Source organism: Netta rufina (assembly GCF_964035555.1).
Source record: "Netta rufina genome assembly, chromosome: 9".
NCBI classification, from domain to species: Eukaryota; Metazoa; Chordata; class Aves; order Anseriformes; family Anatidae; genus Netta; species Netta rufina.
The window spans coordinates 11996410-12016045 of NC_140132.1; the positions used below are offsets into that span (position 1 = coordinate 11996410).

The 19636-nt window shown below is 43.0% G+C and overlaps 1 protein-coding gene across 3 annotated transcripts; it reads left to right on the top strand.

Moving 5' to 3' along the window:
* The first annotated feature begins 198 nt into the window (after positions 1–198).
* On the top strand, positions 199–16809 carry RNF168 (ring finger protein 168). 3 transcript variants are annotated; one of them, XM_084292168.1, is made up of 9 exons: positions 199–353; positions 5240–5377; positions 6410–7155; positions 7731–8074; positions 9262–9338; positions 11710–11886; positions 12568–12692; positions 12983–13070; positions 13917–16809. In XM_084292168.1, exons 4-9 carry the CDS (start codon positions 7774–7776, stop codon positions 14997–14999), a joined length of 1851 nt encoding a protein of 616 aa, XP_084148294.1. In that variant the 5' UTR covers positions 199–353; positions 5240–5377; positions 6410–7155; positions 7731–7773; the 3' UTR covers positions 15000–16809. The 3 variants fall into 3 exon arrangements, with proteins under 3 accessions (XP_084148294.1, XP_084148296.1, XP_084148295.1); XM_084292170.1 differs by having other exon boundaries at positions 13938–16809; XM_084292169.1 differs by lacking the exons at positions 199–353; positions 5240–5377 and adding an exon at positions 6020–6158.
* The last annotated feature ends 2827 nt before the right edge of the window (positions 16810–19636 follow it).

Genomic DNA, 19636 nt, shown 5'->3' on the forward strand with positions numbered 1-19636 from the left:
GCAAACAAGCAGGCTGGTATAGATTCCTCATTCTCATTGTCACCTTCTAATTCATTTTATGTCTGAAGACAGATGAGATCAGTGGGTCAGGGGAAGAGGTGCAGATGCGTAATTGGGTATGTAACATGTTCAGGGGCATGTGTCCGTGCATCTGCGAGCTATATCTGGATATACGGTCTATAAAAAGCCCCAGCGCAAACAACCTCCAGCAGGAGTCAGAGCTCCTGCCCATGTTGTTGCCTGCTTCAGGAGAGGTTCAAGCCCGCTCCAGCTTTAGTTCTTCTCTTCTTGTTCTCCAGGAAGATGGCTAAAGACAGCATATCCCTGCACGCGCTGAGCAAGACATTGAACAGGTCATCAAAGGGTTGTGCAAGGGGACAAGGGGCAGGGGGAGAGAAGACTGTGGCTGTGGTGGTCTGTTAGCAAGACAAACCTTTACTTCCTCTGGGAATTGTCACGGGAAGTAGATAGGATGTAAATATGTGTATTGTGTGTATGGTAAGGGGGTAGTTCATGTGCAATCTTCTGCTTTGCCTTTATTTGTTGGCGAGGGAAGGGGGACAGAGCCGCAGGCTGCAGCATTTCACAAGCGCCATCCCGGCCAGCTCCAAGCTGCTGGTGCCGGCTGTTTGCTGCAGGATTCTGTAGGCTGGCACTGCGAGAAGTGTTGCCAGGGGCCTGGTGGTAATGGGAAGTTCTGGTTTGCATTTTCTGCTGTGGTCCAGCTGCAAATGGGAGGGCTGGGATGAGCTTCTGAATTTGGGAAAATGTTTCAGCATCTAGAAGGTTCAAAGACAGGAGGTAGGTGCTTGTAGTTAACAGAGAGCAAGAACAGCCCCTTCCTGCATGCTCTGAGAAAGAAAATCCCTGTAACCACAGAACTGGGACATAGGTGACGCTGAGTCACCTTCCATTTCCAAAGCCTGTACTCCCAAGAGGCTTGCAAAAAAGCTTGATGGACAGGTTCATTGGCTTCATGTAAAGTAATCCTGGCACACGCTGCCCCTGCTGGCACCCGGCCCCACACTCCACTGCAGTGCGGCAGCACCATCGCTGCTCGATGGTGGCTGAGCAGCCAGGCGGGCAGCAAGTGGGAGCGAGTGCGACAGACACTGCTCTTTGGGAAGAAGGAAGGAGTTGGAAAAGGGTCTGAAACTCTCCACAGCTAGGAGACAGGCAAGCTGGTGTCCCCTTGCAGTGTGTTGTCACATGCGTATTTCCTTGTGTTGTCTTTCCTGTCTGCTGCACAAATGGGAGCAAGCAAGAAATTCCTGCCAACTTAGGTGTCACACATACCGCTCTGCTTTACGTGTAGTAAGCATTATCACTGTCCTTTGAGAGTATCACTGCTGATGAAATGTAGTACTTCTGTGTATGAAATTAGTGTTTCAGATATTGATTTATGAAAATACTCCAGTCAAAGACCAGCTTGCCCCTGTTGTTACTGCAGTACTGGGTCCAGTGCAGAGATGGCAAGAACCAGCACAGGGCAGCCCCCACCTCTTCTCGCAGAGGCCACCCCCCAGCCCAAACCCTTCCACCTACATGCAAAGCTTATAGGCTAACACTGGCTGACAGACCTTGTAAAAAACTGCTCCTCTGCTCAAGATACTAGCATTATTTATCAACAGTTTTTATGAGGCTGATTCACACAGCAGTAACTGAAAAAGAAAGAAAGAGAGAGAGAGAGAGAGAGAGAGAGAGAGTGTAGAGGAAGAGCTGTGAAGTGTGGGGCTCTGTGTTGGCCTGGAAAACAAAAAGCTATGCAGCAGCTCTAAAGTAAGGAAAGACGTCATTCTCTGGGAGCGCCTGAGCAGTGGAAATAAGCGTAAGCATAGAACCACACTTCCAGGAAAGTGGGAGTATGAGAGTTTTTACTGCAAACCTTCTAGTTCTCTATGCTAACAGAAGAAAAACTTGAAAAGCTTTCTGGTAGAGAATTGAGATGTGGTTTGTTCCTACAGTAGACAGACATTAGAGGTTATTATTAAATCATTATTATATTATAATTATCATTAAAAGGAAAGCGGGGAGGTTTAATCAATTCTTCCTCAAGTTGCATTCAGACCCTTGATCAAAAGACAGAAGCACTGATTCTATCAGAATCTACAAAAAAAAATAAAATGTAGATTAGTTACAGAGATCAGTCTCACCATTTTGTAACCAGCCATTTTTAAAACCAAAATTAGCACATGCTGAAATGTTTACTACAGATGCTTACAAGTACACAAGAGTAATTCACAGACAGGCAATAAACCCCATGCCTCATATCGAAATAGTGCCAGAAAGACAAAAGAGGTCAGATGTTAAAGCATCAACCTAAAGGCTGCTGAAAAACTACTACAGCACTGAAGGTACTGTTAATGCTGGGATCTTTGATAGTTTCTACTATTATTTGCATAGAAGAATGCTTGCAAGAATGAAAGCTTATTTACCCTGATGAAGTGGCATTTACGGAGCAATTCACAGGTAAATGGCTCCCCCAGGAAGCTCTCATCATCCCCAGGAGAACCTTGGAGAAAAGACTCAGCTTCCTGACAGCTGCTGTCTGAAAGCATGCTACCTTGTGTTATTCCTACAGCTCATGCTGCCAGAGCTTCAGGGCACCCTGCATTATCCTCTTACACCACTGTAAGGCCAAAAATCTCTAATGTGACATGAGAAAAGAGACTGAGAAATAAAATACCTGTTGAAGCAAGAGAAGCCCTAAAAATGTAGGGTCAGGAAGAAAGCAACTTTTACAAGATCCTAAAGGAAGTCTTAGCCTCAGGAAACAACAGAAAACCATTAGAGATGGACCCTTACAAGTTGCCAGACAGATAACGAATTAAGGCCAGGGAGACTTAGGAAAATATTCTACTGCCGATGCCTTTTTATTTTCCTCCCTCATTCAGGACTACTGCAGATGCTCCAAAACAGGAGAAGGGAAGCCAGGTAGATGGAGGAGCTATTGCTGGTAAAGCAACAGCTCGACACTCATGCAAGAGTCTATGTTCTTGGCCCCTTTCTTAAGGGTATACCATATATATCTTCATATATACATATATATATCATACATATCTTCATATATATAGATGTTATAAATGAAGTCTCAATCTGAATATTGTAATATTTATACTTACAAAAGGTATAAAAGGCAAGTAAACAGCGCTGGGTGTGCAGGGAGTCTACGCTCCACCAACACGCACACACAAACATCAAACATTCTAAATATATAGAACATGGCTTTTACATACTAAACCCGAGTATGCCTATACATACGTACAATCAGGAAAGGTAACAAACAATCCTTTAAGTTCCATGACTTAAAAGTCTCCATTTTCCATTCCTTTTCTTGATTACAAACAAGTCTCCATTTTCCATTCCTTTTGAACAATATGTCTCACTCCAAGTTGTCAAGCAACTCGGTCTTCAGGCCTTATGTATCCTGTTCTTCCCAGATCGAAGAAAAGCATATCCATCTCCTTTTCAAGGCCAATAGGGCCTGGGTCCAAAGGCACGTCCCGGGCAGCAGGGGGCGGAACAGCAAAGGCCTGTGATGGCTGTAGCAGCAGAGGGGCCCATGGCGTAGCAGTCGGATCAGTAAAGGAGCCTGCAGCTCCCTCACTGTCTGGCAAGCCACCCGTGTCTGACTGTGGCCCCACACGGCTCTGTAAGGCCTCAGAGACTGCTCGCCAGGTGCCGAGCGATCCCACTGCCACCTTGTTGTTTTTAGTTGCAGAGTCCCACACCTTGACCTCAATTTGGTCCCATATTTCAGGCTCATAAACTGTCCGATTGTTAATAGGGAGAATAAGCTGTAAGGTTCCCAGGACAGTCTTTGTTCCTAAGGACGTGTGATTCCCCACAACGCGCAGCTGCTGACCAGCGAGGGGCAGTTGTGTGCGCGGCTCCGCTTCTCTCAGCTCGAGCTTCTTCCCAGCTCCGGTGCCCTTTCCCAGCGACTTTCTGTACGAGCTCCTCTGAGCAGTTTGCTGATTCTGGCCGAACCCATCTTCATGAGGCAATCAGTGTGCCTGTTCCCGGCCTGGTCACCATTCTGCCAGCCTATTCCTTTTCATTCCTTCTTTCTCCTTCTTTATTGATGATGTAACTTCATCACATCGCACTGCCCTTTTTTATCTTGAGGGCAGGCTCCCCTCTTACACCCTTCTCCCCACAGCAGTTCTTTTTAAAACAACTTTTCATTGGTCAAACAACTTTGCAAATAACAGCAACAGCAAACACCCAGAAACTTCCATGCCTTAACAGCTGGAGAACAAGAAACCCGAGGCTGCATGGAGTCTCCTGAATCACCCTTCTTTGTTCCCTCTGAACTCTTATATTCCTGATGGCCTCATCATTAAGAGTCTAATGTTATCTCAACCATGGGGCTTTCCAACCCCCATGACCACACTCTCAAATCTCCCCCTTCTTTATTAATATCAACCATTTTCTCGAATTACCACTCCATATATAACATATATAACATATATATATGTATCATACATATCTTCACATATATCTTCAACCATATGTATGTATGTTTTTTTTTTTTGTATTTTTTTTTTAATTAAGGAAAACCACAACAGATACAAAATTATGAAAAAGCAGTGAAGAAATATCAGCTACAAAACACAGCAGTTTTCTTATTGCTGTTTCTCTAAGGTCTCCTTGTCATGCAGTTGTTCTGCAGAAAAACAGATACAAAAGGGAAAAACAGAGCAGGAAAAGCTAACAGAGAACAATAACATAATGTGGGTGGCTTGGTTTATTATTTGTGTCATTTTTAATCTGGGGAGGAATGAGAAGTTCTGTTCAATGTCAAATTAAAAGGGTTCAGAAGATCATCGCAGTACACGTAAAAGCACAAATCACCTCACAACATCTTAGAGGGGGAAAAATAAAAGAAAAAAAACTTGCACCTCAACTTGCACCACTAATGTTAATGCAAATAGTTGACACATGCAACTCAACTACACACAGATCTAAATACAGGTCTTTCCTATGGCTGTATCTGTGTTTACAAGTTATAAGACTTCTGCTCCAGGGAAGGGTCAAAAAAAAACAAGGCCATGTAAGAAAACTAATAACTCTAGTGGAGTATCCATCTGTAAAACAAGTAAAGGTGCCCATGCAGCTTGGAGGAACCTCAAACCTGATCTGGATCTGTTCACAGTGGAGTGAGCCACCACTTTGATGACAGAATGTGCAAAACATTGATGCCCAAGTTCTAAAAAGCCTGTTTTCCATCCCTCAGAGTAGAAACTAAGCTGCAATCCGTGGAGACTCAGTTCAAAGATCTGGACTCAAGCTTGCAGGAACTGGCACAGAAGTTTGATCTCCTGGAGAAGGAGATGAGCAGGGATACGACGCAGATATCAACACTAGAGGAAAGGTGAGTGCAAGTGAAGGATCGCTCGGTCCTGTCCTGGCGCCTACATGTGCAGATGACCCTGGGGAGCGCAGTGCAGTTATGTGCACTTAAACATGAGTTTATACAATCTGGGCATGGTCTGGTTTACCATGTATGATAGAAATGGACAATATGAGGAGAGACTGAGGTTCCTTTGGTTCAAGTAGTAGACGGTTACTTCTTCAAACTGAATATTTATATGGTTTAAAGAAAGTCATACCACTTCCAAGAGCACAGAAAGACTTTATAAGCAAGTGTCTCCACCATAAGTATGAAAAAAGAGCATTAATGCTATGATTCCCTTCTCCTGTTAAGTAAGACCAGGACATTCATACTTCTGGCACCTGTGCTTAGACATCAGTAGCGTGTTTGTTTGTTTTTCCTGTCCTCTGAGTGGGAATGCTGGGATCAGGCTCTGGACACACTCAGGCCTAGGCGCCTCACTCAAACATTTATCCAGAGAACTAAATCACAGAACAACGCGTGTGCAACCGGCAGCTGAATTCCAGAGTTCAGCATAATTCTGTGGGCTCTGACTCTGGATTTCTGAACCAGCGGCCTCCGCTGTTACAGAAAGTGCCGTAGGCGAATAAAACCCGAAACCTCGGGGCTGCGGGCGGGGCAGCAGCACGGCCCCTCCTGCCGCCTCAGCGCGGGCTGAGCCCGGGCCCTGCGCGCCGCGTCCCGGCTGGGCCCAGCCCGGCGGGGAGGAGCGGCAGCGGCAGCCGGAGCCCCGCGGCCGTGAGGGGAGCGCGGAGGGGAGGTGAGGGCCGGGCCGGGCCGTTTGGCGGCGGGTGGCGGCGTTGGGGCTGAGGGGAGCGCGGCCGCGGCTCCGCGGGCTTCTTCGCCGGGATTGGGCCCGGCCTCCCCGCCTTGTGCCGCCCGCCCCCGCCGCCCTGCGCGCCGCGGCCTGCTCGCCACAAGCGCCCGCTGAGCGAGAGGCCCGCCCGGGCGCTGCTTCTCGCTGCGTTTGTGCTCGTTTGTCTGTGTTTTAATGAGGTGTTCCCGTGCTAGTGCCGCGCTGACCGCTCCGTTGGGGGATCCGGGACCTGCTTAGAGCCTGCGTTCGTCAGCCCAGCAGAAGCCCGAGCTGCCCGCTTCGCTTCCTCCGGCTCAGTTGCAGAGCTGCATCGCCCCAGGAGCGCTCATCTGTGAGACCCTCCGTCCTGCGGCCACCTGTGTGCCCTCATTTCCCTCCTCTTGTGCTCGAAGATCCGTGTTTAGCCTACTTTGCAGCTGCTATTTTTTTCTGTGCACATAACCACTGAAATTGCTTGGTCCAGAAGAGGCATATATGGACTTTTGAGGTGGTTTGTTACAAAGACTTGTACAACTGGGTGTTTCAATGTTAGCCAGCATCCTTTTAAAAAAATAACGGATTTGCTCTATCAGAGAAGGAAGAACAGAACCAGTAACACCTGCCTTAATATAGTTCTGCCTCATTGTCAAGTTCCTCTGTGGATTATTTAAGATTGAACTGAAATTACAGCCTTTCTGTCAGGAAGTTTTCCTGGTTTTCTGTTGTTGGCTGTTTTTTTGTGGAGCTTGAAAGAACTTTCTTAAATTTCTGTAACTTGAAAAGTACTCTCGTCACTTTTCCTGTTTGGGTGTAGTCTTTTATTTTTATTTTCTGTTCCACAGCATTTGTGGGCCAAGTGAAAAGTCCTTTGAGGAGGGTTGGTAGCAGAAAGGTTGGATAATCCCCACCATTTTAAGTCATACAAGTCATCGTGGAAGATGCTGAAGTGTTGAATGCATTGGTTAGTTCTCTGATTACGTTTGTGGGTCTAAAATGTGTTTTGACTTTCAAGTTCCAGCTTAAGCAAATGCATGAATGAGGAAGAACTTTCTCTCTAAGGAAAAACCTCCTCTGATGCTCAGGGAGAATGTTGTATTTCACCTTTAGAAAATACCAGAAATAAATCTGTACTAGAAGCAGCTTTTGAAGGATGTGCATATACCAAAAAATTATCTGTTTTGAGGGTTGATTCAGTGACTGCAGTATCATCTGCTAAATGTGAGCATAGCTTATAACTGTTAGAGAATAAATGTTGGAAGAATTTTTACTCTTTCTCCTTTCTTCTTACTACCTCTTTGCTATCCTCTGAAGTAACTGCTACAGTACACTGGAAGCTACTGCAGTAAGCCCTGCTGTAGTGACTTCTGGTAAGACCTGTATCTTCCTTTGTAAGTCAAGAATTTGTGATTGCAAGCAAAAGGAATGAATTAATCAGACTTCTTAAATATGCTGAGGTTTTCATAAGGTACTTATAAAACAGTGTTCTCTATTACATTTGTTAGGACAAGTAAAGTGCAAGTTTCTTTCTGCTTTCAGGTACTGATGTTATATTAGTCCTGTTCCTGAGCTTCAAGTCAATATGTCGAAGAAATCAGAGGCTCCTCTTTCCTTAGCTGACTGCCTGTGTCAAATTTGCATGGAGATCTTTGTGGAGCCTGTGACACTACCGTGCAACCATACCCTCTGTAATTCTTGTTTCCAGCTGACAGTTGAAAATGCCAGTCTTTGTTGCCCTTTTTGTCGGCGTCGAGTCTCTTCCTGGGCACGATACAATGCCCGTAGAAACACTCTTATCAACTGGGAGTTCTGGGAAAAGATTCAGAAGAATTATCCAAAGGAATGCGAGCGTAGAATTAACGGACAGGATTTGGAAGAGGAAAGTAAGTAAAATGTGACTTGTCTTGGGTTGTCTTTGCTTTTACCAAAGTAATTAGTGGACTTGGGCTGTTGTGACAGAAGAAACTGTCCACAGACATGCTGTGTTATTGCTAGAAGCTGTGGTGTCAGAGGTGTTCCGTGAAAAGGACTTGCAAGGCAGAGAAGTTGTATTGGCTCATCATTTAAGTAGGTAGTTGCTCATGCTTTTTGCACTAAGTGTTGCAGTGTGGTTCCCTGTCCTTACAAAGAGAGCTTTTTGTTACGGACTCAACTTCAGCTGTAAAATCTGTGTTTGTGTTTATCACTGTCAGGTAAGTGAAGTGGTTAATTTTTTTCAACTTGCAGGTGTTCTTAATAAGTTTGATTAGAAATTCCAGAGCTTCAGTCTATCCAGGGGTCACAGAGACTAAAACTGTGGTGTCATACAAAAGGAAGGAAAATCTCACTAATTCATAGAAGAAGGGTTTGGGGGTTTATTATGTTGTAAGCTCTCTTAAAATTTGATCTCTTCTGACAGTTAATATTGGGGGAGGCTAATTTGGGAGAGGCAACGCTTCTTTTCCTGCACGTCTCCTTATCCTTGCCAGCATGGTCAGGAACAGCACTGACTTTGATTGTTTTACGCACATCAGAGAATGATAGATGTAGTAACCTTAGAATTACTCAGGAAAAGAACAAAACACATGAGCAGATTGTTCTTATTATATTTTAGGTCTGTTACGTTAAATTGACGTAGAATTAATATTCTGAAGGGCTGATTTGACCTCTTGTGAGATTGCACCCAGTTAGAATACTAAATAAAACATAACATCCTTAGCAGAAAACAAAGTACATCTATATTTCAGTGAATAGCATTTTGACCTCCTTTGGTAGGATGGCTCTAAGACACGTTGTTTTACTTTTTCCACTTACAATGAAATAATTAATTGCAAAAAGCAAGATGTAAGTTATAATCAGCATATATATTTGCTCAGCATACAGTGCTTGGAAAATACTGACTGTTCTTGCTGCTTTGTTATGCAGCAATAACCTCGTTATTATTACTATCTTTATACCTTGTTCATAAAGCTTAACTTAAGTCATTCCTGCGACAGGGCATGGAAGTGATTTTTTTTGTTAAAAAAAATTGTTTTTGACTGTCATGGTCTTGCTTTGTTACTTACTCTCCTCATCTTCCCTTCTGAATTAGTCTGCGTCCCTCATCCACAACACCAGCTGAGCAAACCTGGGGAACTGAGACAGGAATATGAAGCAGAGGTTAGCAAGGTCAGTCTAAAAATATATATTTAAAAACCGTAATGCTTTGCATGTGGTTATTTTAATTGTTCCCACAAACAGTTGAAATGTTATTTATCAGACAAAGAAGATACTTAAAAGGGGATTGCTGTTGCAAGAACACATGGGTCGTTTGCAAAGCGTGAACTAAATTTTTATCCTTTACTGAAGAGACTCTAAGAAGGCCACATAGTCACAAGGCTATATATAAGGCTTTGTAACCTCTACATATAAGAAATTGTGAATAATGCAAAGAACTTGATATCAGGGCTGAGCATGCAGAGATACGAAACAAACAGAAGCAAACCTCAAAGGGATTCTACATCTGGTTGCAATGCTGAATTGTGCTGCCACTGGTGTGTCATTCGGGTGGTATACATACCACGTGGAAGGAAGAGAGGAAGGATGGAGTGCGTGCACTTTGGCAAGAGCAAACGGCTGTTGCCAGCAGTGGAAGGTGGCAGTCTGCAGTTCAGACACACAGTTGGCACAAGCTGAAAGAGCAGACACTGTTCCGCTATTTATGCTGGCTAACGGCTGCATTTTCTAGTGGCAGCTTCAGCCTATGCCACCTTCAAGTATTAATCGAACTGCCAAACTGCAGCCTTAGTGTCCGTCACTCTAAGTCAAGGCTGAGGGGCAGATCTTTTTTTTTTTACTTTTTATTTTTATCCAAAGGCTCAGGGACTTGAAACTTTTATTTTGTTGATGTTCCTGTTAGGCATGCTCTGCAGGAAGTACAGCTAGATAGCTGGGATGATTTCATTTGAATTGAGCCTGCCTTTTTTCTTTAAATAAAAATCTACAGAAGGCTGTACTGGGTGAGGCCACAGCCTCTGCAGTTCTGTGTTTTTTCTCTAACAGTAGCTGCAAATGGTTGCCTAGGGAAGACTGTGAGAGTGGGATAAATATATGTGATGCTTGCATCGAGCGCCTTGCCGGCCTCCTGCAGTAAAGAGGACAGGCTTCTTTGTGTTGGACATAAGCCCACGTTTCCCAAGTCTTCTTGTGCCAGTTAACTCTCCTGCCTACCTCAGCATCTCAGGTGACCCAGCAGCATATGCTGTCTTGTCCCTTCCAGGAGGTGTGCTTCACAAGCTAGGAAATGCGTGGAGGTACAAGCACAGCAGAACACCCAGGCAGCTCTCCTTATGTTTCCCAAAACTGCACAGAGGAGTTCTTCCGGGATTAGTATTGCCCTTTCACTATCTGCATCCCTACTCACACATACTGAAATGGCTTTTGCAGGTCCTAAGGTGCACATAAAGGATTTGGGACTAGCAGATATAAAAATTTGAAACTGTTTTGGCTTTGGTCTTGTACTTGCCTTCTTGATTTCACTCCCTGAGTAAAACAGACTATGATTAAATGAACTTCAGTAATGAATACACAGCATTCTCTTTCTTAATTGTTCATTCCCTGTGTTGTGTTCATTTGATAAAAATGGAAAATATTTTTAAGAGATCCTAACGTTGTTTGTTCAAGGATCCTTCTTTATACAATTCAGACATAGTAATAAGAATGACAACTGGACATAGTATCAGAATATTCTTTTCTCTTTAGTTGATAGAAGTTCCCTTCTCTGTTGATAGTATCAACGGAAAATGGAGATGGTGCCCAGGAGCAGTGAAATACATAAGGGTGTCTGGTACCATTCATAAGCTATAAATGCATAATTTAAACAAACTTAATGTAGCTCATTATTGTATCACAGCTTGATGCTTTTCTCTGAAGAAAAATTCCAAATTTCATTACACAGTTCAAGAAAGTTGTATTCATTCTTTAAGTACTCTGATGTCCTTGTGGAGTTGCTGGTAACTGATTTACTCTGAGTGGGTGTCTGCTGTGAGAAAAGGAGGCAGACTTGGAATTCTCGGTCTGTTGCTTTGGGTTGTGGATGTTCCAGGAGAGAAGAGAAAAGAAGGGCACGGAAAAGATGTGTTGTCTTTCAGGCATCTGCACTCATGGAATTAAGATGATATGAGCGTGATGGGCAGGCACCGTGGTCTAGCTGGCACTCAGCCTTAGAAAGAATCTTAGCACATGTATTTGTAGAGGTTAATCTTGTTACTAACATTTTAAAAAGGCAAGCAAATGAATTTAACCTTTCATGTTCGCAATATTAACAGTGTAATCTTACAGAAACCAAAAGGTAGGTTGCTGGTATTAAACTGAAGACCCTGCACGCAGTATCTATTTGATTCTTACATTTTTGGAGAGGTCTGCAGTTAAATACGGTCTTTGAAGTGTGCGGTGTCTTTGCGAGGTGTGGATCGTCCCCACTGAAGGAGTCTCAGTTGAGGTTTTGATGTAAAGTGTGGTCTGGCAATAGTAACCAGATGCCTAAAAAAAACTTTTCCAGGTGGAGGCAGAAAGGCGAGCACATGAACAAGAGGAAAACAAGGCGAGTGAGGAATACATTCAAAAGCTGCTAGCAGAAGAAGAGGAGGAACGCAGACTGGCAGAAGAAAGACGGAGGGAGATGGAGGAACAGCTTAAACAAGACGAAGAGTTGGCATGGGAGCTGAGCAACAGCCTGGTGAGTTAACATGAAGGGGACATTTACTGGTGTTCATTTAATGAAAGCAACTTAGGTTTTTCAGAGCAAAAGTTAAACTTCGGAATAACTTACATTTATCTGAATTGTAGTTGGAAGCTGTTGTCAGCCATCGGTATGTTAGATCTTTGACTGTTAACTCTTGAAGAACCAATGGGAGTGAGAAATACCCCAAGCATTCCTAACTGTGTAATAGGAACCTGACATGGGTGCAGGAAGTTCTTGCTGTGAAATGTTTTAAAACATTGTTTTTCTTCTGACTACTTCCTTTCCCCTGTGAATTAAAAAACACTATTTTGGAAGAAATTGAGGTCTATGTCCTCCTGCACTGGAAAAAGGAACATGATGACGTTTGAGAAAATACAACTTGTTTTGTTTTTTTTGGAGGGGTGGAGGGAACTTTTGTTTGTGGTCTTTGTTGGCTGCTTTTTTGCTATCTGCTAATAGTCCTAATAATGTCATTTGAGAACCAAAACCTCTTGTCCCGTACTGCCAGATACAGGAAAGCATACAGAACACTCATATGTTTCATATTCCATAACTACCTTTTACTCACAGTTCTGGAATTCCTTGGATAAAAGTAACTAATCTTGTAACAGAAGGATAGTAGTTCAGTTTCTGTTGTTTTGTTTTACATAACGCTATTTTTCCTTGTCATTGAAGAATGACAGTTCCAGAGAACGTATACTCAGCAGTCCTTCACCAGGAGACGGCCTCTCATGTGCGTCATTCACAGCTAATTTGTGCAAGACAAAGAGCAAACCAAGCAACTCTGGAGACATTCAGAAGTAAGAAAGCCAAGTTTGTTTAATGATTAGTGATCTGTTTCTTGATATAATGTCTTTCTGTTCCATGTGCTTCCTTGGAATCTTGCAGCCTGGCTTCCCATGATAATTTGGATAAACGTACGCTACTGAATGTTAAAATATCTTATAGGATAATACGGAGGAGAAGGGAAGCCCTCACCCTTCTTTTGTTTTTCATTATCAGAATGAACCTGAGCTGATGATTAATGCAAAGCACTGGCAATTCAAGGAGGAAAAAAAGTTTTAAAAGGTATACTTTGCTCTCCTTTAAGGTATCTGTCTCCAAAGCATCATCGTACATCGGGATCAGCTTCGTTCTCCAGAACAACAGAAGGACGCAGGAGTGACTCTGGCTCCATGGTAACTAGAATTATTTTTTTTAAATCTCAATGTTAGTAATTACAGATTATTCTATGCCTTGTATATAGTAATGCCCGTCAGCACTGTGCAATTCAGCTCTCCCATTTCAAACTGCCTTCAGCATTCGTGATTCCCAGAAGTGGAAAGGGAAGAAACCAGGCTCGATAGTCAGCAGACGCAAACCTACAGCTTATTTGGTAGTTCCCCTGCGTATCTATGCAAAGACTCCAGTTAACTAAATTTAAGTACTGAGAAGAACTTTGAAGTCAGAGTCTCTTTGTATCTTGTGTGCTATCTGTCTGCTCCAGGATACCTGCGTCTACTCAATTCACAGATTATCACTTGTCCACGGACAGTTTTAATTACTTTGAGTTTTTCCTCTAATTCTGCAGCTTTTTTGATTATTTCAATAAGGCATACTTCTGGTTTCAGAAGGAGTAAATGCTGTTTACACTAAGATCCTCAATGAGCTCTGGGCTGCAAGTGATGGTGTATAAAATTAATGATCATTCTGGAGCTCATTTGAGGAGGTTGCACTCTGATTTTCATTAATTCATGTCTGTCTGTCTCTGTATCTCTCCTACTAGACTGCTAAAGAAGATGAGCAGACTAATATCTTGAACAGCTGATTTGAGACATTGATAGCAGAGGAATGCTGCAGTTGTTTCCAGTCGTTTAGCCAGGCTGCAATAGATTGTTCTAAATACTTTCAGTATTATTGAACAATTCTATTCTTTTTAAAGAAGAATCCAAGTTAATATCCCTGAGTAGTTATGAGCAATGCAGCTACGATAAATGAGATCTGCATTTTATTCATACCCATTGACTTTTAATAAATTTAATTAGGGATGTCTCTCTTTCCTTCAGGAGGCCAGTAACGATGCAGGCAGCAGTACTGTGCAGCAAGATGAGCAAGAGGAAATGCCAACGTTGTCTCCACAGCTGTCGGGTGTGACCAGGTCTTCCACTGCTCAGGATTCATTTTTGGAGTCATGCATGAACTACTTAAGTGCCTCAACTTCAGAGGAGACCACCACCAAGCAGAAAAAATCACCTGGACCAAATTGTCTGTCAGATGAAGTTCTGGATACGCTTCGTGGAATTGCAGAAGGGGAAGGGGCTAGAACAGTTCTTCCTAGAGCTAAAGGAGAAGACGGAGTAGAGTTGGACAGTGGCAGTTTAACACATGTAGAACGCATAAGCCTTGAAAACTGTGCTGAAACTAGTGCTCGTATTCAGTCAGCAACAACTTCTATGATGTCTGACAGCAAAAGTGGGATACGTGATCTCACGAAGGTGGCTGGAAACCCAGATGAAAAGATACCAGAGAGCTTGCAGAACACTATGGAGACTCCAAAAAGAAAGTCTCCAGAACCACTGGCTGAAGCAGCGGTTGACTTGGGTGTGCTTGGTAAGAGGAGAAGAACTTTCCCAGAAGCTTCAGGGGACCAAGGGGAGCAGATACTTGACTTTGACTTGCAAATGCAGAAAGCCTTTGAGCAGGAACTCTACGAAAGGCGTCTGCAAGAGGAGCAGGATAGGCTTCTGGCTCTGCAGCTGCAAAGACAGTTCAACAAGGAGGAAAGGTCACTCAATCGACAAAAAGGCTCTCCTGATGGGTACCTTCTTCGCACCACAACACCTCAGTCTGCGAAAGACTCTTCTGCTAGAAAGGGAAGTTGTAAGAAGGCAAAGGACATGAAGCTAACAAAAAAACAGACTGAAACAAATCACCGCAAGGTCCGGAAAGGTTCATGCGATGAAAACTGGCAATCTCCTACCAGAGTCCGAATGAAGTCACCTGGCCTCAAGGGCGGAAACGTCTTGAATTGTGTTGTGAATACCAGTGACTCAAATGATATTTGTTCCTTGCCTAAAAAAGAGCAAAAGACAATCCTTCAAATGTTTAAAAGCCCTGTTGCAGAGTAGAGCAACAGAACCACAGACACATGGTGGGAAGGGATCAGAATTAAAACTATGGTAATGCTTCCCCCTGTGTTAGGCAGAGCTCCCTCTAAACAGTTGAAAAGGTGATGGTTTTGGCGGGATCACTTCAGGCTACAGGAGCAACCAAAACTGTCTGCTTATTAAAACTTGCTGTGAATGTTTCTGAGAAGTTTTAAGAAGTCATGTTCCTAGACCTTAAAAATTTTAATTGACCTCTTCTTGACTATGGCTTATTTTCTATGACTTGCGTTTGCAAGTTTGTTTGTTTGTTATAATTTTGAGTGTAAATACTCCTTAGTGTTTAAAATCTAAAAACTGTTGGTCTTATGTTAGAATAGGAATTTGGAGTCTTCTAAGAGAAGGATGCTCGTCTCCCAGAGTAAGCAAATTAAAAGGCGAGTCTGTATCTCCAGTTGTCTGCTGACTGAGATCGAGGCTTCGCTCCGCACAGCCGCTGCTCTGTTAAACTGAAGCATGTTGCTGGAATTTGGTGTTTGCTGAATTGTGCTGTTTGCCTGGCAGTTACCAAGAGTATAGCCAGCCAGCCAGTCTTGCAAACATGCTCTTTCCCTCCCCCTCAACTTGCTGTGTAGTAGCCTCTTTCTTACTCAGAGGGGAAAAAACGGATTGTTCCCCCACAGCCAGAGGCAAGGATCTCTTAGAGATGCTGGTAATCTACCTGGTAGTGGGCTTGTATGTATTCTGTTCATTTTTACCTCTGTTAATTTTGTTTTCTTAGTGCTAGTGTTTTGTAACTTTATTCTTATGCAATGCTGCCTACGTTTATTGCTATTTAACTTTCATATGCAAACTGTTGAGTCTGATTAAAAGCATATAATACAAAAATTGTTAGTCCAGGAGACAGTTAACAATGGAGAAAGCAAAACCAAAAGGGGAAAAGCAAATGGAAACTGGAGTTGTCAGTAATGACTTAACAACCCTAAAGATTCATTTCACTTCCAGCTGGAGTTCAACTACCCTGCCTGACTCTGACTGTTGTGGCTTGGTTGTTTTCTTTGTTTGTTTTTTGAGGGACTACCAAATACTGTTTTCCAGTTTGGTTTTAAAAGTAACATCACTGAAAGGAGTTACAACCCAGATGTGTGGGGAAGGTGACAGCTGTGGGAAGTTGAGGCCTCTGAAGAAGCTGACTGGCTGCTAGTCAGCAGAGGAAGTGTTCCTGTTATATTGTTTTCTGTACTGCCATTGTGAAGCCATCTCTTGGCCTTTCTTTCCATGATATATTTCTCAAGTATATGTTTTTGAATGAGAGAAAAACACCAACCTATGCTGCTGAAGTATGTGTGCTAATAACTGAAGGTAGCAAGTGCTTCAAATGCGTACTTTTTTTTTTTTTTTTTTTTTTTTTTGGAACCTCATGGATGATCTATGAACTTTCAACTCGGCTCTGAGATGCTTGTAACAAATGTTTCAAAGCAGTAACTTCTGGTGTTTTTTAAGTTAACAAAAAAAATATTGAAAACATAAACAGAACACTGACCCAAAAATGTGATTTTTTTTTTCTTTGCTTGCATGTCTCTAATATTGGTGGGTTTCTCCTAAATAAATGGCTTCTTCAAAGATGCTTCTTGAGAAAGCTGCAGCAGGCAACCTGCTGCACATAATTCATTATTTTCTAATGCTGCTCCGTCAATATAGATCTGTTTCTGTATCATTGTTACTTCTGTTCTGTTTGTTTGTGTCTTACCTAGGCTGTCAAATATATTTGTTCATTGATTACAGTGTTCTTGAAGGCAGAAGTATTGACTGTTTTGGGGCTAATGACACTTGGCTTTTCCTGTCATAAGCATGTAATAAGTAAAGCCTATATTTTCAGAATAACTGAAGAGAAAGTTTTGTTCTTAAGTCTCTGTTCAGCCTCTTAGTCATTTTATCAAGTCTTATGTTTGTTCTTAACTTGCTCAGAAGACAGTCCCTGCTCTGGCATGGAGCACCTCCTTCCAAGAGCACAGATCCTGCCGACTGCAGACCTTTCTCAAGTAAGTCTGAGCCAGGGCACCACATGCTCCTCTGATTTTATTTTTCAAGTTGTGGTGCTTAGGATTTTGGAGCTGGTTGGAACAGATTTTGAGTGGTAGAAGGCAATTCCCAGCCTCCTACAGGTGCTGGCACCTGCTACCAAAACCCTCTAATTTATGCCTGGTACAACTGTCTACAGTTTGAGGTGCTTTGGTCCTGATTGTACTTCTGTACCCCTCAAACAGTTTGAATGTTTGCCTTGTTCTTCTTAATCACTGCCTTCACTGTCTAGCACTGAAGGGGTCTGAACCTGAAGTATTTTGAGCTGCAAGCCATTTGTATCATAAGAATTAATCTTACATGTCTTACAGCTTCTGGCCCTAGTTAATTACCATATTTTCCTCAGATAAACCATCATTATATCACAGTGCTGGCGTGGAATATACATTTACAGCCAAGTCCTGATGTTTGATAGCTTCTTAGTGGGGGGGGGGGGGGGAAAAAAATGTGTGATTGTACAGATGAATATCTAGATAAAAACTCAAGAGCTCAAAGGAAGGGAGTTGGGAGTAAGATACGTATCCCCTGGCAGCCTTGATCTTTATCAGGTTTCAGCTTATTTAGTGGTCTCATTGTTTTGGGGCTAGTTCCATCCCTGTAACAAGACAGCAAATATATATTTGTGTATTTGTATATTATATGTGGCAAAGCCACAAGATGGGCGTTGTGTTTAAAAAACCAGCTGAATTGGGTAGCATTGTGCAGTCTAGCTGAGTACGTTCAAACAACCAAGAACACAAGTCCCACTCAGCTGTGGTGCCTGGGGCTCTCTGTCATCCAGTTCAAGATGTTAAAGGGTGACAGTAGAAAGGGTAGGGGAGAAGGAAGGCTTTCCTCCAGCACACATGCATCAGGGGTAGCTCAGCACATCCAGAACATGGTGTTGCCACAGTTAACACCAGTTCCATTCCCTTTTCCTCCAAAGTTGTTCATGGATTCTTTCTCTTCCCTCTTAACCTGGCAGTTAGCTGTCTTGTATCTAAGGTTTATGACATGCACTAAACTAATCACAGTTAGAAGTTGAATAAGAACTGGGGCCTTTTTTGCATCTTACAGACTTACTTCCTTGCCATCAATAGCAAATCCTACAGCTATGATTCCACCACAAATAAATGTAAAAATCACAAGAAGAAGCCATTTCAAAGGCCTAAATGGTACAGATATATATTCTAGGGTAGATGGCAACTTGCTGGAGGGGTGGTGGTAAAGGATTTGTGGGTTTTGTGTATTTTTTCTTGCCTGATGGATTTTGTCCTCTCAAAGTAACAATGACCTCTTACATAAGAGCCATTACTTTTGAAGCTTACTGGGTCAGTCTTTTAACTTTACATACCCTGAAGCTGTACATTTATTTCTTAGTTCTGTAATTATACTTTCTCAGCTGCTTAGAATTCACTTCATCTTTGGCTTGGACTAGGTAAAATAATAATAATAATCCATTTTTTATAAACGTGTCACAAGCGTAGAACAGGTTAAAAGCTGTTGCAGGATGGGGAAAATAAACAAGACTAAGAAGTCAATCATTAGCTAAACACCTAATTGAACTGCAAAACACATAAAAGTTATAACCTATACCAGAAGGCCAGTCCAACAGCCTTCTCAGATCCCCCAGATGATCATACTCACAGCATGCATGGCACAATAGTCCTCAGGAGGCTCCTCTTTAGCTTCTTCGATATTTTTCTTGTTAGAAGGTAGAATTTAGTCACTACTGAGGGGAAAAATCTTTGGTTTGGGTTGGTTAATGATTCCTTTGCTTCTGAGTGTTAGTTACCCAAATACTGTGAGATCATGCAACTTAATTTTTTAATTCTTTGTCTACAGTTGCCAAGTGCAGACATAACTACAGGCAGAATTCATAAGCTAAGAGCACTGAACCATGAGCAGAAGCTGTTCTTGTTGGTAGGGTAATATTTCTCAATCTGCGGCAGCCTTGCTTCCACTGCTTGTGCAGCATCCACGGCTTGGATTTACATGTAGGTGGTTTCTTGTGAGGGTAACAGCTGGAATATTGCTACAGCACAGGGAGCTGAAAGAGACGACCAAGTGAGCAGCTGGAGTTGGTGACTGATGGCTGCTTAATGGCGTTTGTAAAGCAGGAGCCCACACTTGTGTTTGCATTCAGGGTGGCTGCTACCTATTAATAAGGTGCTCCTCTGCAAAATTCCAGCCTGCTGAAGGCATTAGCAGCAAATGAGACACGCTGTGCCCTGCTGGAAACCGGCTGAAAAGAGGGAAATGTGTTTTCTATGCTTGCAGTTCCTGCAAGTAGCGCAAGGAAGTGCTGGGAGCGCCTGGTGTTGAGGCCGCTGCTTCCGAATTTGGAACAAAAGCATCTTAATAGGAAAGGCGCTCCGTTGTGGATTTGGAAAGCAAAAGCCTCTTGTCAGAATTTCTAACCAAAAACGCCTTTTCAAAACGCCTTTTCCTTTCGCACTGACAAACACCACAGCCACTGAAGCGGCCACCTTGGGTCCTGCAGCAGGCGAGCCACAACCCCCAGCTCCGTGAGCCCCGCGGTTACCATTAAACCCCCCCTTAACGCCAAACTAAATCCCTTTTTCCTTCCCCCCCCAGAT